This window comes from Crocodylus siamensis, chromosome 11 (assembly GCF_052110815.1).
Source record: "Crocodylus siamensis isolate JL-2025a chromosome 11, ASM5211081v1, whole genome shotgun sequence".
Classification (NCBI taxonomy): Eukaryota; Metazoa; Chordata; order Crocodylia; family Crocodylidae; genus Crocodylus; species Crocodylus siamensis.
Genome location: NC_143405.1, coordinates 18,310,462 through 18,332,110, shown reverse-complemented (window position 1 = coordinate 18,332,110; position 21,649 = coordinate 18,310,462). Strand labels below are relative to the sequence as shown.

The window sequence follows — 21,649 nt, the reverse complement described above, 5'->3', positions numbered from 1 at the left end:
AAGGAAACAGAGCTATCTTTAACTCTGCTTCTTAAATCCCTGGAAAGCCTGTGGAGATCTCTTTGAACCTCTAGCCTCTCCTTCCAAGGATAGATGTAAATCCACATCTTCTGCTCTTGTGGTCTGAGAGATTCAGAGGGCTGCCAGCTTCCTTTTTTTCTGGAGACAATAGATGCTCTGGGCTCGGTGTATGGGACTTAGTCACTTTGAGGTGGAGTTCTCTGGTCAAGCTTAAATCCCATTGTAGCCTAGTGGGCCACACACCGGTATTACTTGCAGAAGTAAGTCTGCAAGTGGGCTAAAGTGGGACTTGAGGTATGTGTAGGCCACATGCTGGTGCTCTGTCTAAAGGAAACATCACCACATAGGTAAAAGTTTCATAATAAAGATCTGACTTGGAGATCATTTGAATGAGACATTGTCTTCCACTCCACAAGAAATATTTGCTCCTCTGTAATGAAGATACATGCAACACAGAAGGCCTGGCAAGGGTAGAGCACTAATGAGCGTCTCTTCTCTTTTCCTTTCTCTGCGTCTCCTGGGATTTCTAGCATCTCGTAAGTACAGCCTTCGTTTTCTGTTTCCCTGTTTGTCGGTGTCCCAGCCAAAACCCTTCCCTCACCTCAATGTTCACTAGGGCTTTTCTGATTCAAGGGCTGCACAATCAGCTTGCCAAAGGATTGATTACTGCACCTAGTATATATACGAGGAACAGACTACAGCCGTGCTCATTTTCAACATGGAGACTACAGCTCCCAGTATGCTTATCTTCAACTTGATCCAGTCAAACAGAGGAATTGCATGGTGAACCTGTAGTCTCCAGGGTCCACACCTGGAGCAGATACCATCATTCATTCTGGGAGCCATATTCTGGCCACCTGTACTAGCTTCAGGAGCAGTTATCTATCTGCCTTCCTACAGCAGCTGTAAAGACCCAGCGCACAGTGGTTTGCTGCCCCTTCCCTTCCCTTGCCCGTGACGCGTAACGTTCTTTGTGGCCTCCGTCTCTTTTTTTCAGAGCCAGCTTGTTTTTGTTGTAAGGGTAGCTCCTTTCTCTCTTTCTCTCTCTCTTGTCTAGTGAGAGCGTTCTCTCTCCTGTCTCTGTGTTTCATGTTGTCTCCAGTTCAAAGCTGTGTAGTTGGTTAATGGCTTAAAATGGTTTCCCAGGGCGTTCAGGGGCTACGCAGAGAGGAAGAGACGGAAACGAGAAAATGATTCTGCAGCTGTTATTCAGAGGTAGGGCCCGTTTTCTCGCACTGCCGTAACCTTGCCTGGTGTTGCATGGGCCTTTTGGGTGTCCTCAGTGACGCACGATGGCGTTGAACATGGTTGTCCATTGTTCATGTTGCTGTTCACCGGGGATGCTAGCAAAGGCCATGCAGACAATCTGCAGGTGAATGACGCTACCTCACGCAAGCTAGCCAGTCTCTGCCTTCTTAAAGAGACACTGTCAAGCATCTTAAGCTTCAAAGCAACATGCACAAGAGCTTAAGGCCCAGATGTGTAAAATGCAGATGCATGACTTTGCAGATGCTGTTGCTGTAACTAAATCTATTATTTCAGGAATCGTGTATGCTGATGGCTAGGTAAACGTTTAACTGATAATTTGTGCGCACACTGTTCACATTTACACTTGTATTTCTAGACGTCCAGGCCTAAATTCAGTATTAGTATAGTATCGCTGGCTTGTAAAGATCTATTAGCAAATCTTTCATTCCGTCGCTGAGGAACAAACCCCCCCTACGTGGCCTCATCTTCTCTGTGCTGGCTTCACAGGTTCCATGGTTTAGCCAGCACTGTAATCAGAACTCTTCTAACTTCAGAAACTCAGTAACCCATGTATATTTTTTAGCAGCTGGATGAGCAGGAGAAGACAGTATGTTTGTGACACTGGTTAAAAACAGTTCTGTTCAAAGAGGGAGAAAGAGAAAATCAGTATTTCTACAACACAAGGGGAAAAAGGTAACAGAGAGGAAGGTATCTCCATTGTCCAAGGTATTTGTTCTTATCTACAATGGAGAAAAACAGGAACTAAAATTACAGTCCTATAAATGGCTAGACAGTGTCTCTTTAAAAAGAAAGTGACTGCTCAGAGTTATCTAGGAGATAAGTCTGTGTTAGAGAAGACAGGCTGGACAGTGTTCGCACAGCTGGGCAGCTTTGGCGCTGGGCACTTGCCATAGATATACGTCCAAGTCCGCCTATGTCCTGCCCTGAATGGTTAGGTTGGAGTGTAAATATAGGACAGAGTAACACTATCCCTCATGTGAGCATGCTGCATGTCCCCTTACCTCTGATGGAGGGGATCAGGGCAGGACAAGGGTGTACATCTGTTCACATTATCTCTTGTGGTAGGATTTGGTCATAATGAATATGAAGTGGATTCGTTAGTAAGGCAGCTTCAGGCAGGGGGACCCAATGGTTTTCTCTGGCTTTCTATATCCCTGGCTAACTGCTGGCTGCCTTGCGCTTAAGGGGTCAAGTAGAGAGTGGTGAATTCTCTTCCCCCAATAAATGAGACATCTTCGTCTCTTCATCTGAGGCCCTTTCTATTTTGAGAAAGAGGCCTGGGCATTCAGCAATGTGATGGTGCTGACCATACACATTTGATGCATGGGGGGAAAACATTGCTTTGTTGCTGAGCATGCTCCTTGGCCTTGACTCTCACCTTGGAAAGAGGGATGCTCCAGTGGAGCTCTGGGAATGAGATTTCTTCAGCAAGATGCTGCAGGTGAATGAACGGATCTGTGACAGTTGCACAGTTGAGTGTTGGGATTGGAGCATAGTGGTCCATGCAGACAGGAGGTGCTACTGTGGTCTTTCTGAGATTCTGACATCTTCTAATGGTTTTCCTAATCTCACCAATCTCTCTTCAAGAGATTAAAAACGATGCTGTTCAATGCGGGAATTAATCAGTCTGGACGGACCTGCAAGCTGTGCAGGGTCAGAAATGGTATCTGGGCTTGGGCTGGTTCTGCCTCAAGCATCTTTGGGATATGATGGGTACCCTGGAGATGGTGCAGTGGCAACATGAGCTGGGGTGGCAAGTTAGTGCCTGTTCAGCAGTAGAAGGGGTATTTCCAAAGAGGAATATTTCTTTCTAGTTTTAACCCAACTGGTGTTTGCTGGGTTTAGGTGGAATGAGAGATTGTGGCAAATTAAAACATTGAATCGCATTGTGCTTGGTGGGTGCAGGTATCTCTCAGTTGCTGGTGATTTACCCCAACCACTGCCCCCATTGCCAAGGAGTGAGTATGTGGGTCATCACAGTGGTCTTCCCAAACTCTTCAGTTCTGTGATTTCCACTCCTCTGAGGGTTTCTGCCTTCAGGGGTTATACCTCCCCCCCACTTTCTTTGGTTCTTCAGCTGCTGCTTATGAGTAAGGGCAGACAGCAGATGCTAGAGCAGTACAGCTGCAAGAGCCGGTAAGCATGCAGTGGCCCGGTCTGGAACCAGCACTTGTGCGGGGGAGCCAAATGGTCATCGGATGCAGAGGAGGTGCAGAGGCGAGTCAGTGTAATGACAGGTTCCTTCAAGAGCGTTTCTTATTAGAGGGTCAGGTAAAGGAAGCAGGAGAAGGAATCCTTTTACTCTTTCCCTCCTTCCATGGGTTTTGCTCTGCAGAAACCTTCCTTCCAGCAGCTGGGGACTGACTGAGCTCTACTGAGATCCTATCAGTGCTGTTCTTAGCAATGCGCGGATACTGTATCTTGAGAGCTGCCCAAAACTCTCACTCTGGGAACAAGCCAAACTCTCTTTGTAGTTTTCAGCACAGGGAAAATGCACTCTCCCACTGCACAGACCGTCTCCTTTTCAGGAGGCCAATCTATGAAGAACAGAACATATGACAAGAAAAGGTTTTGTTATAAACACATGGCTGAAGTCCCAAGTTGATTGCAGTGGCCTGGGCAGTTAAGATTAGCACTTAGTGTTTCTGATAGGAGTTAGGGGAGTGCATATGTTTGCATAATAACCAGCTACATTGTAGAGTTGCGGGTTGCCTTTCACTGAATTCCCTCTGAGGCATATGCCTGTTTTCCTAGAAAATTACTTTGCTTAAGTTAAACTTGCAATGAGACTTCACACCTCATGGCATTGGCCAGTTATCACATAGACTGCCAGAAAAGACCCCTTCGTCCTTCACGCATACTTCATACAGAACACTGCACAGGTCAAATGTAGTGTAGGTTTATAAAACATCAAGTTTAGGTCAAAACTGGGGATAGGATGCCTGTCTAAAGGTGCCACTTGTTTTATGCACTATAGAGAATATAGTGAATATTATTGCATTCTGGTGAAGTTCTGTCAAATGTCATAAATTGTGCAAGCACAGAGATTAGTTTGTTTTAGAGGGATTCTCAGCCCCACCTTGGCTGTTTGCTTGTACTTTTTCATTTCAAATAGCTGGATCTGAACAATGATTTCCATGTCTACACTGGATGTGATTGTGCAATGTAGAGATACCGTAGCTAGGTCCAAGTGGGATAGCAGGGTTTTTTTGGACGTAGTCTACCTATGGGACCACAGAACTTCACCAGGGATAATTTAATCAGCTTCTCTGTGATTGATAGTGTGATGAGACTGCTCCTTATAACTGAGCAGACTTTGGTATCTCTGTGCTGTGCTGCAGTGTTGTAAGGAAATACCCAGCAGTGGGGGGCATCAGCTTCATGAGGAATCCGAGTGCAGGTATCTCTTATAATCATTGGTGTGAGAGCTGGGTGTGAGGGGGAGCTGCACTGCAGAGATGGGCTGCTCTAATTTAACTGAGGATCAAAGTGAAGTCAAATGGAAGCATTTTTTGATGCAGTCCTCCCTATTGTCCATCCTCATGCCTTCCTTTCTGTGGATAAGATGCTCCATCTCCTGGACTTCTTTGGGTCAAGCATTGAAAGACTGGATAGGTGCTGTCTTGGCAAGTGGCTGTAAGCCTGCATGAGTCCACATCAGCCTCAAGGAGCCTGGAGTTGATGTAACCAACACTCAGAGAGGGCTGGAAAGGACTCCTATCTGTATTTGGCCCTGTCCTGGGCAGAGCTGCTGACAGGCAGAGTCTGTTTTGTACAGAATTGAGTATGGGGGATAGTAGCCACATATTAAGATCCTAACACATCCTTCTGTGGGTAGATACTGCCCCTGTATACTTGCCAGTCCCTCCATTTGGATCCCAGGGAGGAAGGTACATGTTCAGAGGCACTGTTAGCCAGATTAGTAAAACACTTGCCTCTGGGGAGCATTCCTGTTTCACTGGCCAGTGAAAGCCAACACTGGAAAGGACTGGTGTGATCTCTTCTAGCCTTTTCCTGTAGGGACCAGGACAGGATCCTTTCTGCTAGTTGCTAAGTCAATAACATCAGCAAATATGAACAATAGCAGTGTCTAAGACTATGCTCTAGAAATGGGCAGAGCTTATGAGCACGGTGCAGGCATGTAGCACAAGCATGGTAGGGGTAAGAAGCTTCTCCACACTTGCATGGCATCGTCTTTGGCAGAGGAGGAAGTGAGTGGTTGTATCTGCTCTCCATAAGGATGGGATGAGTAGCCAGTTCAGCAGGCAGTAGTCTCTTGGGCTGCCATAAGATGGAAGTAGAGTCGAAGCAACAAATCAAAGGAAAATGAATGAGGATGGTTGATAAACAGGAGCACAGTGGCACCAGCACTGCAGCCCACCAGAAATTCAAACACAGCCACATCCCCTAGTTGGCGAATACCCCCTGCCCCTGCCGCTGACCAAATGCAGCTAGAGTTGCTCCAGGAGTTTTGCTGAGCTTTGTGCCTCTGAATATAAATGCCTGGAAGGAAGGACAGGATCTTCCTATTCTCCCTCCACCAACTTGCTATTCCTTCTTGGGCCTGATTGTTGCTTAACACAGATCTTATTAGAGGTTTGCTTTTGCTTTTTTTCCCCAGGAACTTTCGGAAGCATTTGCGCATGGTCGGGAGCCGACGGGTGAAAGCACAAAGTAAGTGAGAACCCATAAGGCCTGGCTGTGAGGTGGAGGTCCTAGGCAGGGGCGGGCAATTATGTTGGGCAGAGAGCCACTTACTGAGTTTTGGCAAGCCATCAAGAGCTGCATAACAGGCAGCCCAGGGCAGTTAAATATTAATTTTCTAAATTTTTTAGGGGTCCCGTGGGCTGGATAGAATGGCCTGGTAGACCGCATCTGGCTCCCAGGCTGCATATTGCCCACCCCTGTCATAGGGTGAATGCTGATGGGATATTTGGTGTCAGTCATGTCAAAGGGTGAAAGCTGCTGGAGCATGAGGATGGGATGCCCTCTGGAATTACGCATTATTTTCATTCTCTTCCACTACATCTTTCACCCTGTTCCCTACGTCCTATCTAGCGCTGCCATTGCTGCTTGCCTTCAGACTCCAGCAGCTGAGAAGTCTGAGAGCTCAAGCTCACACCATTAACACCCCCCTGACATGTATAATTTAAGGTCTGCTCAGAGTGAATCACTGCTCCGAGTTGAGCATGCATTTCTCCTACTGCCTCTCCTTTCTTACACCCGTTTGGGTGTGTTGCCTTTTGAAGTGCCTTCATTGACATCTGAGTAAGTTTCCACTCAAGTTTACAGGGTTCACCTCCTCTTGGGGCTATTGTTCCAGGCTGTCTGCAGGCCCAGGCAGACCTCCCTGTACTGGTAACACTCGGGTCATGTTTTCAAGTTTTGCTTCATACCTATAACTAGAGGCTTTTATTTACAAATGAAAGGTGAAGCCAGAAAACAACTGAGCAGTTGGTATGTACCTCTCATCCATACTCCCAGCTAGTTCTTCACATCCTCTGTATGGAAGTTCAGCTCAGGTCCTCCTTCACATACCCATTGGGGGTGCACCCCACATTTGGGTACAAAATGCAGCAAAGGGCAAGGTGTTTCTCAGATTCGCCTTGTGCAGCTTCTCACTGAACCCCTGTGCATCCAGCAAGACACCTCTTCCCTGGATACCTCTCCATGCATTTTCGGAGGAACTGGGGCTAGAACATTGGTCCTCCGCTGCTGAAATTACATGATTCAACCCCTTGAGTTAATGCAGGTTTCCCTGAGTCGGGAGTGGCAGTGAGTACCATGTCACCGTGCAGTATTATCCACCCAGGATTGGAACTGATGAGTTTTTTTAATTAAGTAAACTGTTGGGACATGCCATTTTATTGAGCCTGAAATGTTTTGTTGGAAAAATTTTGAACTTGTTGCGCTTGCACCAAATTGAAGGCAGGAATCTACAATACTGGATTCCTGTGTTTCTGGCAGCAAGCCCCAAGACCAGGAACCTGTGTTGGCAAGGACTGAAGCTATGTGGCAGACCTGCCAAGTGGGTTGATAACTTGGGAGTTCTGGGTTTGCAATGCTTGGGCAAACTGGATGGACTGTCCCAGGGCCAAAGACCCTGTCGGAGAGGCCTGCAGTGCATCTGGACTTGCCAGAGTTTCCAGGCTCTCTGCCAGAGCTGGGAACCCAAAAGCCCTGGGAGCCCCAGCTCTAACCAGAGCTCACTTCTTGGTTCCTTGGCAGGATCCAACACTTGCCAACATAGCAGTTGTGCTTGAAAATGGGCACCACTGCTGGCAGCGAGGTAGAAGATGTACCCTTTTTATCACATGGGGCAGACTCATGCTCGTCAAGTGGAAGACCACCTACGTGAGGGAGTTTCGGCAAAATTTAGCTTTTATGGGAACCTACTTACTGGGTGTTTTGTTTTGCTGACAGTGGCAGTGACAGTGGCTTTGGAATCTGTTAATATCCTGGTTTGGTTTTATCCTAGCATTTGCTGAACGGCGTGAGAGAAGCTTCAGCAGGTCCTGGAGCGACCCGACTCCCGTCAAAGCTGATTCCTTCCATGACTCTCGAGAAAGTGAGTTTTGAGTCCTTTGAGCTTCCTTCCATGGCCAAAGCTGCCCGCTGAGGCATTGATTGGAATCTCACTGGTGTGACTTGTCAGTGTCTTCTGTTTCCCTTTAGCTTTCCCAGAGCTAAGCAGATAACACATCATACGTGCACATGCATTCTTGTATTACCTTGTGTTACCCTGTAGTTGCAGAATGATTGCCCAGCAAAATAGTTTCCATATGCCTCTATAGACTTGTCACCCCTTCTTTTATCCCATGGAACTAAGTGCACTGCACTGATTTAACACACACTGTCTGTCAGGACTTCAAGGGCTACATCGATCACAATAGGGCCGTGCTGGAGCTCTTCATTGTGCACTGTTATACAAGGGCCCAGGAGCTATCATCAACATTTCCCAGGCTCCAGTGAGGGCTGGATTATGCTTTAAATTAATTAAACTGAAAAGGTCAGCCTAACACCCTGTGAATAAGCCAAGCATCAAGTCTTTATAAGCCTAATGGGCACAGTATTGTGAGTGGGGGAGACGGAAGGTCCAAAACATGACCCGATTGTTCCATAACAGCCTCAATTTCTCCCCTGCCCTCAGATAACCTAGAGACTAATAGGAAGATGCACATAAATAGTGTGTGTTCTTCTCTGTGCCTAGCATGAGATCCAGCACTGACCACTGCCCCTGGATTCTCGAAGTGCACAGAACGGGGCTCGTCTTGCTTAGTTCTCATGCACGAATCGCTGACTTCAGGGATGTCAGCCTTCGTTCCATGGCTAGCTCCTCTTGCTCAGTTATTTTGAAGTGCATTTTTCTCCATGAAGCATCCATCAGGCAAGGTAGCAAATCCTGGCCAGACGTTGTTGAGCTGCAGTGCTTTGTGTACCAGTCCTCATGCCACATAGCTTCTGGTGCAGCATCGGTCCTTTCCTTTCTGTGAGGCCAGAGTTCTCTGGGTTTGTCTTCTGAATGGCTGTAAAGGGATGGGACATAGCAGGTTAGCAGGTCCTAATAGTCCTATGTCTTCATTTCACCTGCCAATAAGTTCTAATCCTAGCGAGCCACATTCCCCACGCCCCCCTGCAGCTCACCCATTTCAGACCCCATCATTTCTTCCATGACAGGCTGTTCTCTGTGGATCTCGGAGTGGTGTTTAATGCTGAGTACTCCGGAGTGACTGAATAACTAGGAAGTGCTACCATCACACTTTGAAACAAGATGGCTGTGTGCTTAATTGTTCTTCCCTAGATTATTTGTCTGCTAAAACATCAGTCAGCTTTGAAGGTCAGGTGTGGAGCTCTGGAACCACTGGTGACCCTTTTGGCTTGATTTGTGGATGAAGGCTCCAAGTCTAATGGCACATGACACAGTTAACAACTTAGTCACCCTCTCCAGAGCTGGAGAAAGCAAGGAGCCCTGCGGTTCAGTGTCCATTGTAATGCTCCTCTAATGCTGTCTCCTGGCAGGCCATGATCTCCAGGACTCCTGCTGTGCTCTGGAGGATGAATTTGACTTGAACTGGGAAGCAGAGAAGGAGCTTGAAGCTGCGGCATGTGATGGAGAGGACTTTGTTCCACCAAAAATAATGGTAAGGGCTCTTCCCCTCCACCCTCAAGTCTACCTCCCCACCACACATTTTTTCCTGTTCTGTGACTCACTCATCTTTTTTTCCTCAGTTGCTGCTCTTAGGACGCAGACAGGTGATGAGTAGACCCCTCAGTCACCCCCGCATGTCCTCAGAACACAGCCAGGGGCACTGTGGCCTCCTACTGCATCAGTGGTGCATCTGGGGGAGGAGAGCTCACCCACCCACCCGAGCCTCGTGATGCAATCCAGACCCAGAGGTTCACCGGTCCACCTGCTCCAAATTTGTTCCCAGCACTTATTTTTGGACCTGCCAGAGATTGAGGTCTCAAGAGGGGATACTGGGGAGAAATTCAGAGCAACCTTGTGGGTGAACTTCCAGCTTTGGAGGTTGGCAGCAGACTTAGGTGGATGGGGTGAGCTCAGAACCGTCTTCCCCAGGGCCTACCATTGATGTAGTAGAGACAAGCCTTCAGAGGCCGAGGGAGGTATCACTTGGACTCCAGGACCTGGATTATAGAGATATATACAAAGGAGATAGCCAAGCTTGACTGTAAGATCCTAGGGAAAATGTGCAAGGCTGGCAATTAGGAATCCCTCCTTTCCATCATTTTACTTTCCCTGGGAAATGATAAACACACAGCTTGATAAGGTCCATTATGCTCTTTAAAATGTTTTTGTAGCCCAGACCCTTCTAGCCTTTTTTCCTGTTGTCTCCAGGTAGCCCCCTATATACTCTTTATAAATCCTGATGTACCCGCTCAGCCCTTACTCAGGCAAACTCCCATTGACCGTGCAAACACTGAGCACAGAATGCAGAATGTAAGCTCTACAGATGAACAGAGGTGGCTTCTTGGGCAATAAGACTATGCCATGACCAGTGCTTCATCTGGACTGGTCCTTGCTTGGGTACTGTCTTCAGATTGCTGAGATATGAACTGTGGAGGCTAATGGAGGTTGCCTTTTCTTTATATTCCTTCTTTGTATTCTTCCCGTGGCATCCCCACAGCAGTGCAGGTAGTTTTCCCCCTGCATGTGGCGCTGGAGGTGAGGCAGCCTACTTTTCTGTTTTATAACTGCAGTTACAGTTTATCATGTCAGCAGCATTTTGTTGAGGAGACAGATCAGTGGAACATGATCTTCCTCTTACTTGAAATCATGGTGTAAATGAGGAGAGAATGGAGCTGTGGTAGCAGAGCCCTGATGCAGTGAGGCGCTCTGTGGCTGACAACGGGAGGATTCATTTTATTACAAATGCAGTAGCAGCAAAGATCATACTGACATTTCGTCCCTTCACATTCATGCCTGCTGATGCCACAAATGGCCCGTGACAGGCAGGAAATTAACCACTCTGCTGTTCTCCCACTCTGCTGTGAGCCCCACCAGTGCCCCCGCTCAGCTTGGTGACTGGGCTGATGCTTCAGCTGTGCTCCAGGCACTTGGTAAACATTTGCCAGGTGCAGCTGACTTCCTCCCTCTGTTGTTGCCCATGCTTGGCTTGCTCAGCTAGAGCACACTCAGCTCCCTTGATATAGCAGGGATGCAGGAAAGCAGGCTGGGAGCGGGGAGGTTTGGTGACGTGCAGCTGCTGAAGCGGACTAGAAGGGGGCACAGCAGGAGCAGAATGGGCCTCACAGGAGCATGACCAGGATATTTCTGTTAACTGGATCAGTAGATTTACTGACAAGCCGCTTGTGTGAGTGTGAATAGAGGTGGAGATAGGGGTCTTAGCTTTCCCCTACTACCAATTATTCAGCTTGCCTTGGGGGCCTAATTAATGCCATGACAGGACCTGGCCTATAAATAAAGGCTTGTGCCGCACCCCTGACTTCACTGCACAAAGTGCTTGGGTTTCTTAAACTCTGCCTTTACTTTTTCTACCACGTCCCAGTTGGTTTCCATGCCTGAGGAAGAACAGGGTAAAAAGATAGCCTCTTTAAACAGGTTATTGCTAAACCCAAAAGAAATGTTTGTTTTGGGTGACCAAGGAGACATAGTATGTAATATGGATGTAGACAGCCCACTTCCCAGAATGAAGTGCCTGCTTATGGTTCCCTTGTGCTTCTGCTCAGACACCATTGCTGTTTCACCTTATGACCCATTTGCACATCTTATTTCCTTCTCAGCTCATTTCTTCCAAAGTCCCAAAAGCCGAGTACATCCCGACAATCATCCGCAGGGATGACCCCTCCATCATCCCTATTCTCTATGTGAGTATTTCCGCCCTATACATGCTGTTCAGGTATCAAAACACTGGGGTGTTATGCTTCGATTCTGGCGCATAGTGGGCCTTATAATGTCTCAGAAAAACCAGCACACCATTTGGCACAGAAGACAAATATCTGCTCAAGAGAGACCCAGCATTAGGTCAGACTCATTGGCAGAGCCCCGAGGGGAGCCCAGAATTGGAAAGTCTTGTAATTTATGAAGTATAGGTTCATCTGTATACACAAATGTTAAACCACAGGAGCCCCATCTCAGAAAATACTGTTCTGGAGCCCTGGCTGTGTGCTGTGTGCCACTCTTACTATCTTTTGTTTATATTCACATGGGGCATGGCTACACAATCAAATTACTGAGAGATGAGAGAAGGTGTAAATTTACAGTGCATCAGATACTCTGTGGTAAGTACTTATGCACACACAGGTGCCCCACAAAATATGTGAAGTAGCTCGCTCCTCAGTAAGTCAGTGGAATAGCAGATGTGTCATTAATTCACACCCTAGCTCAGCTGGTGGTAATTTGTTTATGTAGCCAGAGCTTTAGCTTTGCAAGTGGATTTGTGCTGTGTAACTCAAGGTTTCTACTCATGGCGCGTTTGCAGTGAAAGCTGAGTTCCACTGCCCCTCTTTACCAACGTAGTTCATGAGAGTCGCAATCAAGTCTGGGGTCTTATTGTAACCTGGCCCCGGTCCTCCTTTTTTTTGTTAAAGGATGTTTATAATACAGCGTAACCTCCTGAATCCAGATGTAAAAATCCGGACTTCTCAAAAATCTGGCACTTTTTAAAAATACACTACGTCAGGGAGTAGCAGCAGCCGGTCCCGCAGCAGAGGGCGAAGCTTGCACGTGGTGACTGCCTCCGCCATCCTCCACTCTGTGTTGCCGCTCCACGACCGGCTGCCGCTCCGGGTTCAAAAATCTGGAATTTTCAAATTTCCAGCAGGTGCTCGGTCCCGAGCACGCCGGATTTATGAGGTTATATTGTATATAACATTATTTAGCTGTATAGGACCTCGGCTACATGTCTGCTTGGAGCTATGAGGTGGCTGATGAAATAGAGGCTGGGGCTCACCGTGCTACAAACTGTAACTGGTTTTGAGGGCATTTTACCTAGGTCCCTTGGCTTGGTATATAACCTAGGTCCCTTGGCTTGGCAGGCATTTCTGTCATGTTGAGTGAGGCCACGCAATTTGTCTAATTGAACTCCAGCTTATTTGCTTACCCCTTAGTGAAACACTGCACAGTGTTGCATGAAAAGAGATGACAAGCAATTAAAATGTGTTTGAAATGTCCTTCTTGTTCATTTCTAGGATCATGAACATGCCACCTTTGAAGACATTCTTGGTATGCTTTGTTTTCTTTTTCACCCTCTCCTTCATATAGCACTTTCCATCAGTAGAGCTCAGACTGCTTTACAGAGGAGTGTAGTATTATTATCCTTCTTTTGTAGATGGAGAAGCTGAGGTACAGGGAGGTCATCTCATAGGCCACTGACAAAATTGGGAATAGGGCCCAAGTCTTCTGAGTCCTGGCACGGTGCTTCTAATGACTCGGTCTCATTATACACGGTTCCATTCTGCTCTTCCTGCTTTGTAAATCCTGCACTGGCTTTCTGATTTCTGCAAGGCTACAAAACATGGGGCTGATTCAAAATCAGCCTGAAATGGGGGTCCTTAGCACCACTCAGATTCAGGTCATGGTGCCTTACTAAACAAATGCAGATGAGTGCTAGTAAATATATCTTCTGTAGAAGAGCCACAGTGTGTAGACACAAGTGAGTGTTCATGAATGTATCTTGTGTATCTTTTCCATTTTCTATTTGGCTCACTCACTGGTACTGTTCCTACTTTTCTACAGAGGAAATAGAGAAGAAGCTGAACATTTATCGGAAGGGCTGCAAGATCTGGAAGATGCTGATTTTCTGTCAGGTACATGAAAGCATTGATGCCCTTGGCACTTTGTTAAAAAACAGTGTTTTCTACAGGGACAAATTAAGTACAAAAAACAATATTCTAAAGCCAGTCTGCAGCAGGTTTTATTAAAGTAATCACATCTATCCAATTCCCATTTCACATCCATCGACCAGCAAGTGTCCTCAGCTCACTATGACGGCAGCAGAGAAAATTTGTCTTAGCGCAGCAAAAGCTTAGGCATTGGAAGCTTTTCATCTTCTTTCAAGAAAGCCCTTGCAAGCTGACCTCTGAGAAGGCCTTCTGAGGAAGCTCACAGAAAAAGGAGCAAGTATTTAGAGTCTGATAGTTATTTATTGTTTTCATAAAGCTTCCTGCATTTTGCTTTCATATAGAAACAGAAAAATATTGGATCAGGCAGGGGTCCATCTAGCCCAGTAGGGTGGTTCTGGGCATGGCCAGATCCAGATGCTCCAGGGGGCATTAGAGGAAGTGTTGATAAGCAGTTTAAATGGGCAGATAAAGGGTGAGATTCCTCTTAGCCTTCATTCAGGTACTCAGTTAGGAGTGGGAAGCTATAAGGAAGCCTTCCGCTTTGCATGTGGCTTTTGTAAGAGCTGAGCAGGATTGTAGACCCCATATTTTGGAACACAAGGGCTGTTTCTCAAGAGTCCTTCATGCCTTGGGGAAAGAGGGGGAGGAAAAAGCGAAGTGTAGGTTGAGACATTGTTCCGCCTCCATCTGTGTGTGCATGGGACGTGGTCCCTCTCTCAGGGAGAAGTCCTTCTGGTGGTGCTCATGGAAGAGAAGGGCACATTATATATAAGACCCCGAAGCGTTTTTTCCATGTTTTATTCAGCTGTTGGTCAAAGGTCTGTCCTCAGTGGCCCTTCAGGCTGGCATGGTAAAACATACAACAGGGTGAGCTTTCCACTATGTTCAGTTGCCTTTAATTCTCCAGACTGGTTAGCCGTGCACTCATTTTGGCTTGGTCAGCTGGGGGCTGCTGAACACAAATCCAGAGCAAGACTCAAACTTGCACTTCTGGCTCCTCAATGAGATACCTGAATTACTCTGCTGTTACCCATACCTCAGCTATTACTTGAGAAAGTTGCCATTCAAATCAGTAGCAATAATTCCTGACTAAGGACAGAGCAAAAATCGCATGGAGAATATAGGATGTTAATGTTTATTCTTTGTTATATGGACACAGCTGTAATTCAAATCATGAGTCCTGACCAATGTATTTTCAAACTACTAACCAGTGGGTTACTTCCAGAGACTCTTGGTCAACTCCTAGTAATTAGAGGGTAGTAACCAATGACTCAATGTCTGGTTGGCAGCTGGAATCAAGTGGAGTGCCCCAGGGGTTGGTCCTGGGGCCAGTTTTGTTCAATGTCTTCATCAGTGGCCTGGAACATGGTACAGAGTGCACCCTCATCAAATTTGCAGATGACACTGAGTTGGAGGGAGTAGTAGATACGTGGGAGGGTCGGGCTAGAATTCAGAGTGACGCAGACAAATTGGAGGATTGGGCCAAAAGGGATTTTATGAGGTTCAACAAAGACAAGTGGAGAGCCCTGTACTTCAGATAAAACAATCCCATGCACCAGTGCAGGCTGGGGGCTGACTGGCTGGGAAGCAGCTCTGCAGAAAAGGACCGGGGGGGTTACAGTGAACAATAAGCAGCATGCCCTTGTTGCAAGGAAGGCTAACAGTATACTGGGCTGCATTGGTAGGTGTGTTGCCAGCCGGTCCAGGGAAGTGATTATTCTCCTTTATTCCGCACTGGTGAGGCCACATCTGGGCCCCCCACTGCAGAAAGGTTGTGGACAAATTGGAGAGAGTCCAGTGGAGGACAACAAAATGGTTCTGGGGCTGGCAGACATGACTTATGAGGAGAGGCTGAGTGAACAGGGCTTAGTTAGTCTAGTGAAGAGAAGACCGAGAGAGGATTTAATAGCAGCCTTCAACTATCTGAAGGGAGGTTTGAAGGAAGATGGCTGTAGACTGTTCTCAGTGGTAGCAGATAACAGAACAAGGAGCAATGGTTTCAAGTTGTAGCAAGGGAAGTTTAGGTTAGATATTAGGAAGAATTTTCTCAGTAGGAGGATAGTAAAACACTGGAAGAGGTTGCCTAGAGAGGTGGTGGAATTTTATGCTTGGAGGTTTTTAAGACCCAACTAGACGAAGCTTTTGCTGGGATGATCTAGTTGGGGATGGTCCTGCTTTGAGGAGGGAGTTGGACAAGATGACCTCCTCAAATCCCTTCCAACCCTAATTTTCTGTGATTCTAGCTCTTTTCCCCCACTCTTTGGAGAGCCCCATTGCTCATTCCTTTGTCTGGGGCAAGGTCAACCTGATGCAGGACTTTTAGTATTAGCTGCAGAATGGAGAGCCCATTGTATCTGCTCTGCCCTCCCAAGGGGCATCTCAAAACAGTTGTATAGAACTCTAGATATGAGAGTGAGACGCACACGTGCACGCGCACACACACACATGGCTTGTTCAATCTTCTGGGATCAGGGTAGTTTGCTATGTCTACCTTTATCCTTGCAGGGAGGTCCTGGCCACTTATACTTGTTGAAAAACAAAGTTGCCACCTTTGCCAAAGTGGAGAAAGAGGAAGATATGATCCTGTGAGTTGCTTTATGATTTTCCATGCTTGTGTTGAAGTGTCTTTGATCTGTTTGCCTCTGATCTGTTTGCATGGTAATACCAAGGGAGTTGGTGCTGGCTCAGCTTAAGTCCTGTCTGCTGGTAGTGTCTGTCTGGGCCCTTAATTACTATACTTGGACCACCAAAATCGCAGTAAACAGCCTTGTACCTAAACAGTGAGGCTGTCAAGGAACCAGTCAGTGTTACTTTTTATGGCTTTATCTGAAGTTCTTGGGTGAAGCCTTGCAAAGAAGTTTGCATAGCTTCACTCTCTAAAACTCGTGGGTCTAACGTGAAATATGCAGAATCTGTGTCGGGAGGGAGAGACGGGGGGAAACTGAAGGAAACGGATGAATGGGGAAATAATTAAAATAAACTAACTTCAGACAAAAATTGAAATGAAAATAACTTGTAATCAGTCTTGAGGAACAATGAGCATGGCTGCATTGTCCTGTGTAATGGAGGCAGAGATTCTTTCTGGGTGTAGAAGTTTTCTGGGGGAAAATGCCATTTCTTGCCACAAGTGAATAATTCCACAAGCTTTGCTCTGGGAACTCTGCACTGCAGCTGATCCAGAGCAATAGACTGAAAGTGTATGCAGGGGCTCTCTTCTGCTGCAGGCAGGTGACACCCAACTTATGGACAGGGGCAGCACAGGCATATAGGGTTTCTTGTGGGAAATCTTACAAAATAGCTTAGGAGATGAGAGGTTTGGGTATCTTGCAGGGTTGGCCCTACCTTGGCCTCTCTAGGGCTGGGCTAGTTTCTGGGCACTGTGCAAACATGTATTTAGATGATCATGCGCAAAGGAGATGGATTAAAATGCTTACCAGATTTACTTGATTCTAAGACAAGGTGGTTTTTTTTAATTAGCATGAGGAAAAATGACCCTTGTCTCATAATCACGTACAAGGAAATTTCACAAATTACATTGCCTATCATTAAAATGCTGCCAAACGCACCATGTGTTCAGCAATGGAAACCAACTATAAAGCTGAGTAAATGCAGCTAAAACTGAGCGTCACTATAAAATATATGTTCTTAATATTTCATTTCAAGGGACATATTGGTTTCAGATTCAGTTAGGCAAAGCGCAGTAGTCAGGTTCCAAATTTCAACTGATCAGAGTTCAGTCATTCACGTCTCTGGCTCTATCATTGCTCTGTTGCCTCCTCTCTCAGCCTGGCACATACGTTTAGTGTGGCCACACCCTGTGTGGTGATCCCATAGCTCAGCAGTGCTCAGTATGTGTATATACTCCAAATAGGGATTTGGGGTCAACTGTATGCATGTCGTGGTTCACCGTGGCTTGAAACGCTGTTGTCTCTGGCGAAGCCCAGCCCAGTGAACTGTGCACTAAATCATGAACCTTTTGGCTTTGAACTACTGGATGCCTGCCATGATTCTGAGAATATTTGAAGCCCCAGGCTGAAGGGTATGGGAGATAGGATACTTGCCAGTGGTAGCACTGCAAAGACTTGAATGACTAGTGGATAGAATTTGGAACTGATTTGTGATTTGTCTAATTTGCCCTGAGACGTGACATTTATATATATCTATATATCAATCTATATCTATCTATCTGTCTATCTATAGATAGACAGATAGATAGATAGATAGATAGATAGATAGATACTTGTGCTAAAACTTGGAGGAGCTTGAAAAAAGGTAACATGCATCAGTTCTGGATGAACTAAGTATGTGGGTGCTACAATCAAATTGCTACAGTCATGTTTAATTTCAAGGTCATTGTCTTCAAATTTACTCCTCACTTTGACATGCTCAGAAAGAGCAGGGTCTGACAGCAAGGAAAAGGGGAAGCGGTTACCAAGGGGAAAAGTTGGGGGGAAGCAAAGAGGCTGTTTGATCTCCCAGATTTATTTTCCCTGCTATAGCAGTGGGAAGGGGACCAGTTCAAGGCAAACCGATAATTACATTCTGTACCTGTAAAATTATAACGAATTTATAAATTTTCCATATATAGAATCTAATTATTGGGTAGTCACCTTATAATCAGGGTTGTCTTGTATTTGAATAAATATGGTATTTTATTTCCTTATGTTTCTTCCAGCTTCTGGAAGAAGCTAAGCCGACTGATGAGCAAAATCAACCCTGAGCCAAATCTCATTCACATCATGGGCTGCTACGTTCTGGGAAACCCCAATGGGGAGAAGGTAAGGGCTCCCTGGGGCACCACTGGGGGCTCTCAGTGGATGAATCTACTGCAGTGTCACAGAGCCCAGCACCTTGGCTGAATGCCTTCTCCTCTCACAGTAAGGGCTGGGGTGCTCTCTTTACAGTCCCACTTCTGTATGGATTTACCTGCTCTGCAGATGTTGTGCATCCCAGAGAAGGCAGTAAGTATGTGCATAGCTCCTGAGGTCCAATGCAGGCTAAAGTAAAGGGCAGAGTCTTGCTGTTTTAAAGGGTCTTGGTTCTCTCTTCTCATGCTTTCATTTGCCCTCCTAGCAAGTCATTTAACTTTAAGCATCTCTTTGGGTTCAGCTCCAAACTTTTAATATCTTTTTTCATTTCAGCTATTTCAGAATCTGAAAAATCTAATGAATCCTTATAGGGTTGCCTTTGAGTCTCCACTTGAACTCTCAGCTCAAGGTAATTTCTTTTGCCATAAACGCTAGTGGGTGAGTGTGTGGGTAAGTGTGTGTATGTGTTCCTTATGCGTAACTGCCTCGGGAAAGGATCACCTTCCCAAAGCACCAGTGAAATTGTTTATGCTGTACCACAAAAAAGAAGTCATTTGGTCTTTCTTTTGGTTTTAATAACCTCATTGTTTGTTTGTCTGTTGGTTTTATCTCTCTTATTCTTCTCCCATCCTTGCTTTGTTTTCCTTTTAATTATATCCGTTGTTACATTTGCAGCTAGCTAGCCTTCTCCAGAGCTAATGCCAATGGCAGATCAACAAAAATTTTCCATAACTAATATGACCCCCCTGTGGTTATAGTTTAGGAGATGCGTTATGTTACTGGAGTATGCTGGAGTCAATAGGAGAGAAATTCATGTGCAGCTGGGAGTGGAATGTGGTCCTTAAGGATGTTTGTGGTCATTTATCCTCCACAGGATACTGAAGCCAGCACTAATGCCATACTGGCTTCCTTTGTCAACCAAGGACTTGAAGATAACTCATCTTTGTATAGATGCTTTTTCCTGTATTTTGAGAGAGTTTAGAAGCTACCGTGCTTTCCCTTTCCCTCATGTGACACGTGCGTTGTGATTTTGATCTATCTGCTCCATTTGGAATCTTTGTTCTCCTGGGATGACCTTGTGCAGCGTTACTCTATACACACGCTACGCATTTTACTGCTGGACCAGGCAGCTTTGGGACTAGAGTCTAGTTCCCATAGTCCTTTTCGTAGAGACATGGAATAGATTGGGCACAGAGGCTGAACCCATAAAATGACTCAGGCCCAGCTTCTAGTAAAGGAAGCCTGCATAGTTTATAGTGTCTTTAGTTAATTAGAGCATCTCGGCCTTGAAGGTTCTCAGCGTCACCTTCAAGGAGCATTAAGGGCAATAGGTAGGGACCTACTCAATTTGCAGTGTCACAGATTTCACAGAAATCGCAAGATCAGATATTGTCTATGAAATTGGGCAATGTCCAAGAAATCCAGCAAAAAATATTTACTAAAAATAAAATGCTGGCCCCCCAGGGGCACATAACAGACAGCCCTCTCGGCCAGTCAGCAGTGAGGGGTGGCACTGTATGACCAACAGTCCTCTCAACCAGTCAGCAAGGGGCAGGGCCACTGGGACCCCTCAGTCAATCAGAGGCATGGGAGGGGCCTCACCCAGATAAGCCCGTGAAAACAGCCTCACGATCTGTCCAAGAAATTGGCTGCCTGCCTCTTCAATGTGGGTAGATCCCTAGCAATAAGGCTGACTCAGCAAAGTGCTTACTTCCCCCTGACCATTTTTGAGGACATCTTTTACTCCCACTGATTTTAATGGAACACCCTTGCAGGGAGGGGCTGTATGTAGCATTTTGTAGGAAGCACTATGCGCCTCCTGCGTAGAGTGGGCCATCAAGCTTCAAAGTGCATGCCCAGGATCCACAGTGAAGCCACGCAGCTGTGCAGGCGAAGCAGCTATTCATGCAGGCAAGTCGTTAAATGTCAATTTTGTACACAGCCTGGCAGGAACGACTGCGAGTTCTGTGAAGAATACGTTATGTGAGTGGTGTCTAGCAGACTGATGCTTGGCTCCATGGGGAAATGGGGGTGGAGGCTGTATTATCATTTCCCCATCGTGATAAATCTGGAATACACGAACCATGTAACGACTCTAATCCCTTGCTACCCATCACAAAGTCATCTCAAACTGATCTTAATCAGCTTTGAAAGAGAAAATCCCTTCCCTGCCTTCTGCCTTTTATAGTCTAGGATTGTTTATTCTGTGTTTTGTTGGATATTTTTGCTTTTGCCCAGCTGCATTGGCCAGCCCCAGCCTTAGCCCCTGTGAGGGTTTCTGTGAAGTTGCTGTCCAGTGAAGTAGTTTAGTCAGAGATACAAAAGCCGTTCACACAAAAAGCCAAATCAAACTCTTCACTATGGAAAACAGATGTGGTCAGTTAGCATAGCCTTTTGCCTTACAAATTCCCTGTAACCTAGGGAAACTAGACCTAACATAAGCCTGAAGAAAATCCATTTTACAGTGCTTTTCAGGTGAGGAGAAGGCTCTGTGTTACCAGCCCCCAGATTCCCCTCCCGCCCCTTGCCTGGTTTTGGTTCTCAAATTCTTGTTGGGTTTGTGGTAAGACCCAGATACGGGATCTCTCACGGATCGAGTTGTAGAGCTACAGTGAGTTATGCTGTGCCCCCATCAGCAGGGAACCTGGTTTTCTCTGATTTAAAAAAAAATCCCTAATTTTCGGTGTAAAAAAAGTAAACCCAAATCTGGATTTTTCCAGGATTAAAATGAAACACCACTGTCTGTCTGTCTGTATTAGTGACATTTCATTTTAATCACGAAAAAATGTGGATTTGGAGTTACCTTTTTAAACTGAAAATTAAGGATTTTTTTAAACTGGAGAAAACCAGTTCCCTGCTCATCAGCTACTGATGGTCACCTTGGCTGGCAGTCTGTGTAGAGCGCCCAAGAACTGAATGGGACACAGAGACAGAGCTCTATTTCCCCTCCCAATCGCCAGTGGAGGCACAAAGGCAAGCACTTGTAGGAAGAGAAGCCCTTATTGCAGCTCTTTGAGGCAGCTCCAGTTTTGAGGACAAATAATCGGATCATTACCTTCCTGGGCATTTTCAGACCGGGCGAGGGAGATCCTGGACAAATGATAACTGTTATCAGTGTCCTTCTGGGAAACATGCAGATGAACTCTTCCAGCAGGATGAGGAGGAGGTGTTTACATGAAATGGTTGGGATTGATTTTGTCGGCTGCTACAGTCTGTTTGGTCTTTGC

At 46.1% G+C, this 21,649-nt stretch overlaps 1 protein-coding gene across 3 annotated transcripts in view; it reads left to right on the top strand.

Annotated features, from left to right (window-relative positions):
- NSMF (NMDA receptor synaptonuclear signaling and neuronal migration factor) overlaps nt 1-21,649 on the top strand; it is a 68,158-nt gene that overhangs the window by 36,446 nt on the left and 10,063 nt on the right. For 2 of the 3 annotated variants that reach the window (XM_090021823.1, XM_090021826.1), the window contains 10 exons: nt 1,168-1,236; nt 5,912-5,964; nt 7,769-7,858; nt 9,310-9,431; nt 11,554-11,637; nt 12,961-12,994; nt 13,508-13,578; nt 16,120-16,199; nt 18,290-18,392; nt 18,756-18,831. In XM_090021823.1, the coding sequence (XP_089877949.1) occupies nt 1,168-1,236; nt 5,912-5,964; nt 7,769-7,858; nt 9,310-9,431; nt 11,554-11,637; nt 12,961-12,994; nt 13,508-13,578; nt 16,120-16,199; nt 18,290-18,392; nt 18,756-18,831 (782 nt within the window). The remainder of the gene's footprint in view (nt 1-1,167; nt 1,237-5,911; nt 5,965-7,768; nt 7,859-9,309; nt 9,432-11,553; nt 11,638-12,960; nt 12,995-13,507; nt 13,579-16,119; nt 16,200-18,289; nt 18,393-18,755; nt 18,832-21,649) is intronic. The other variant, XM_090021824.1, reaches the window with a different exon arrangement.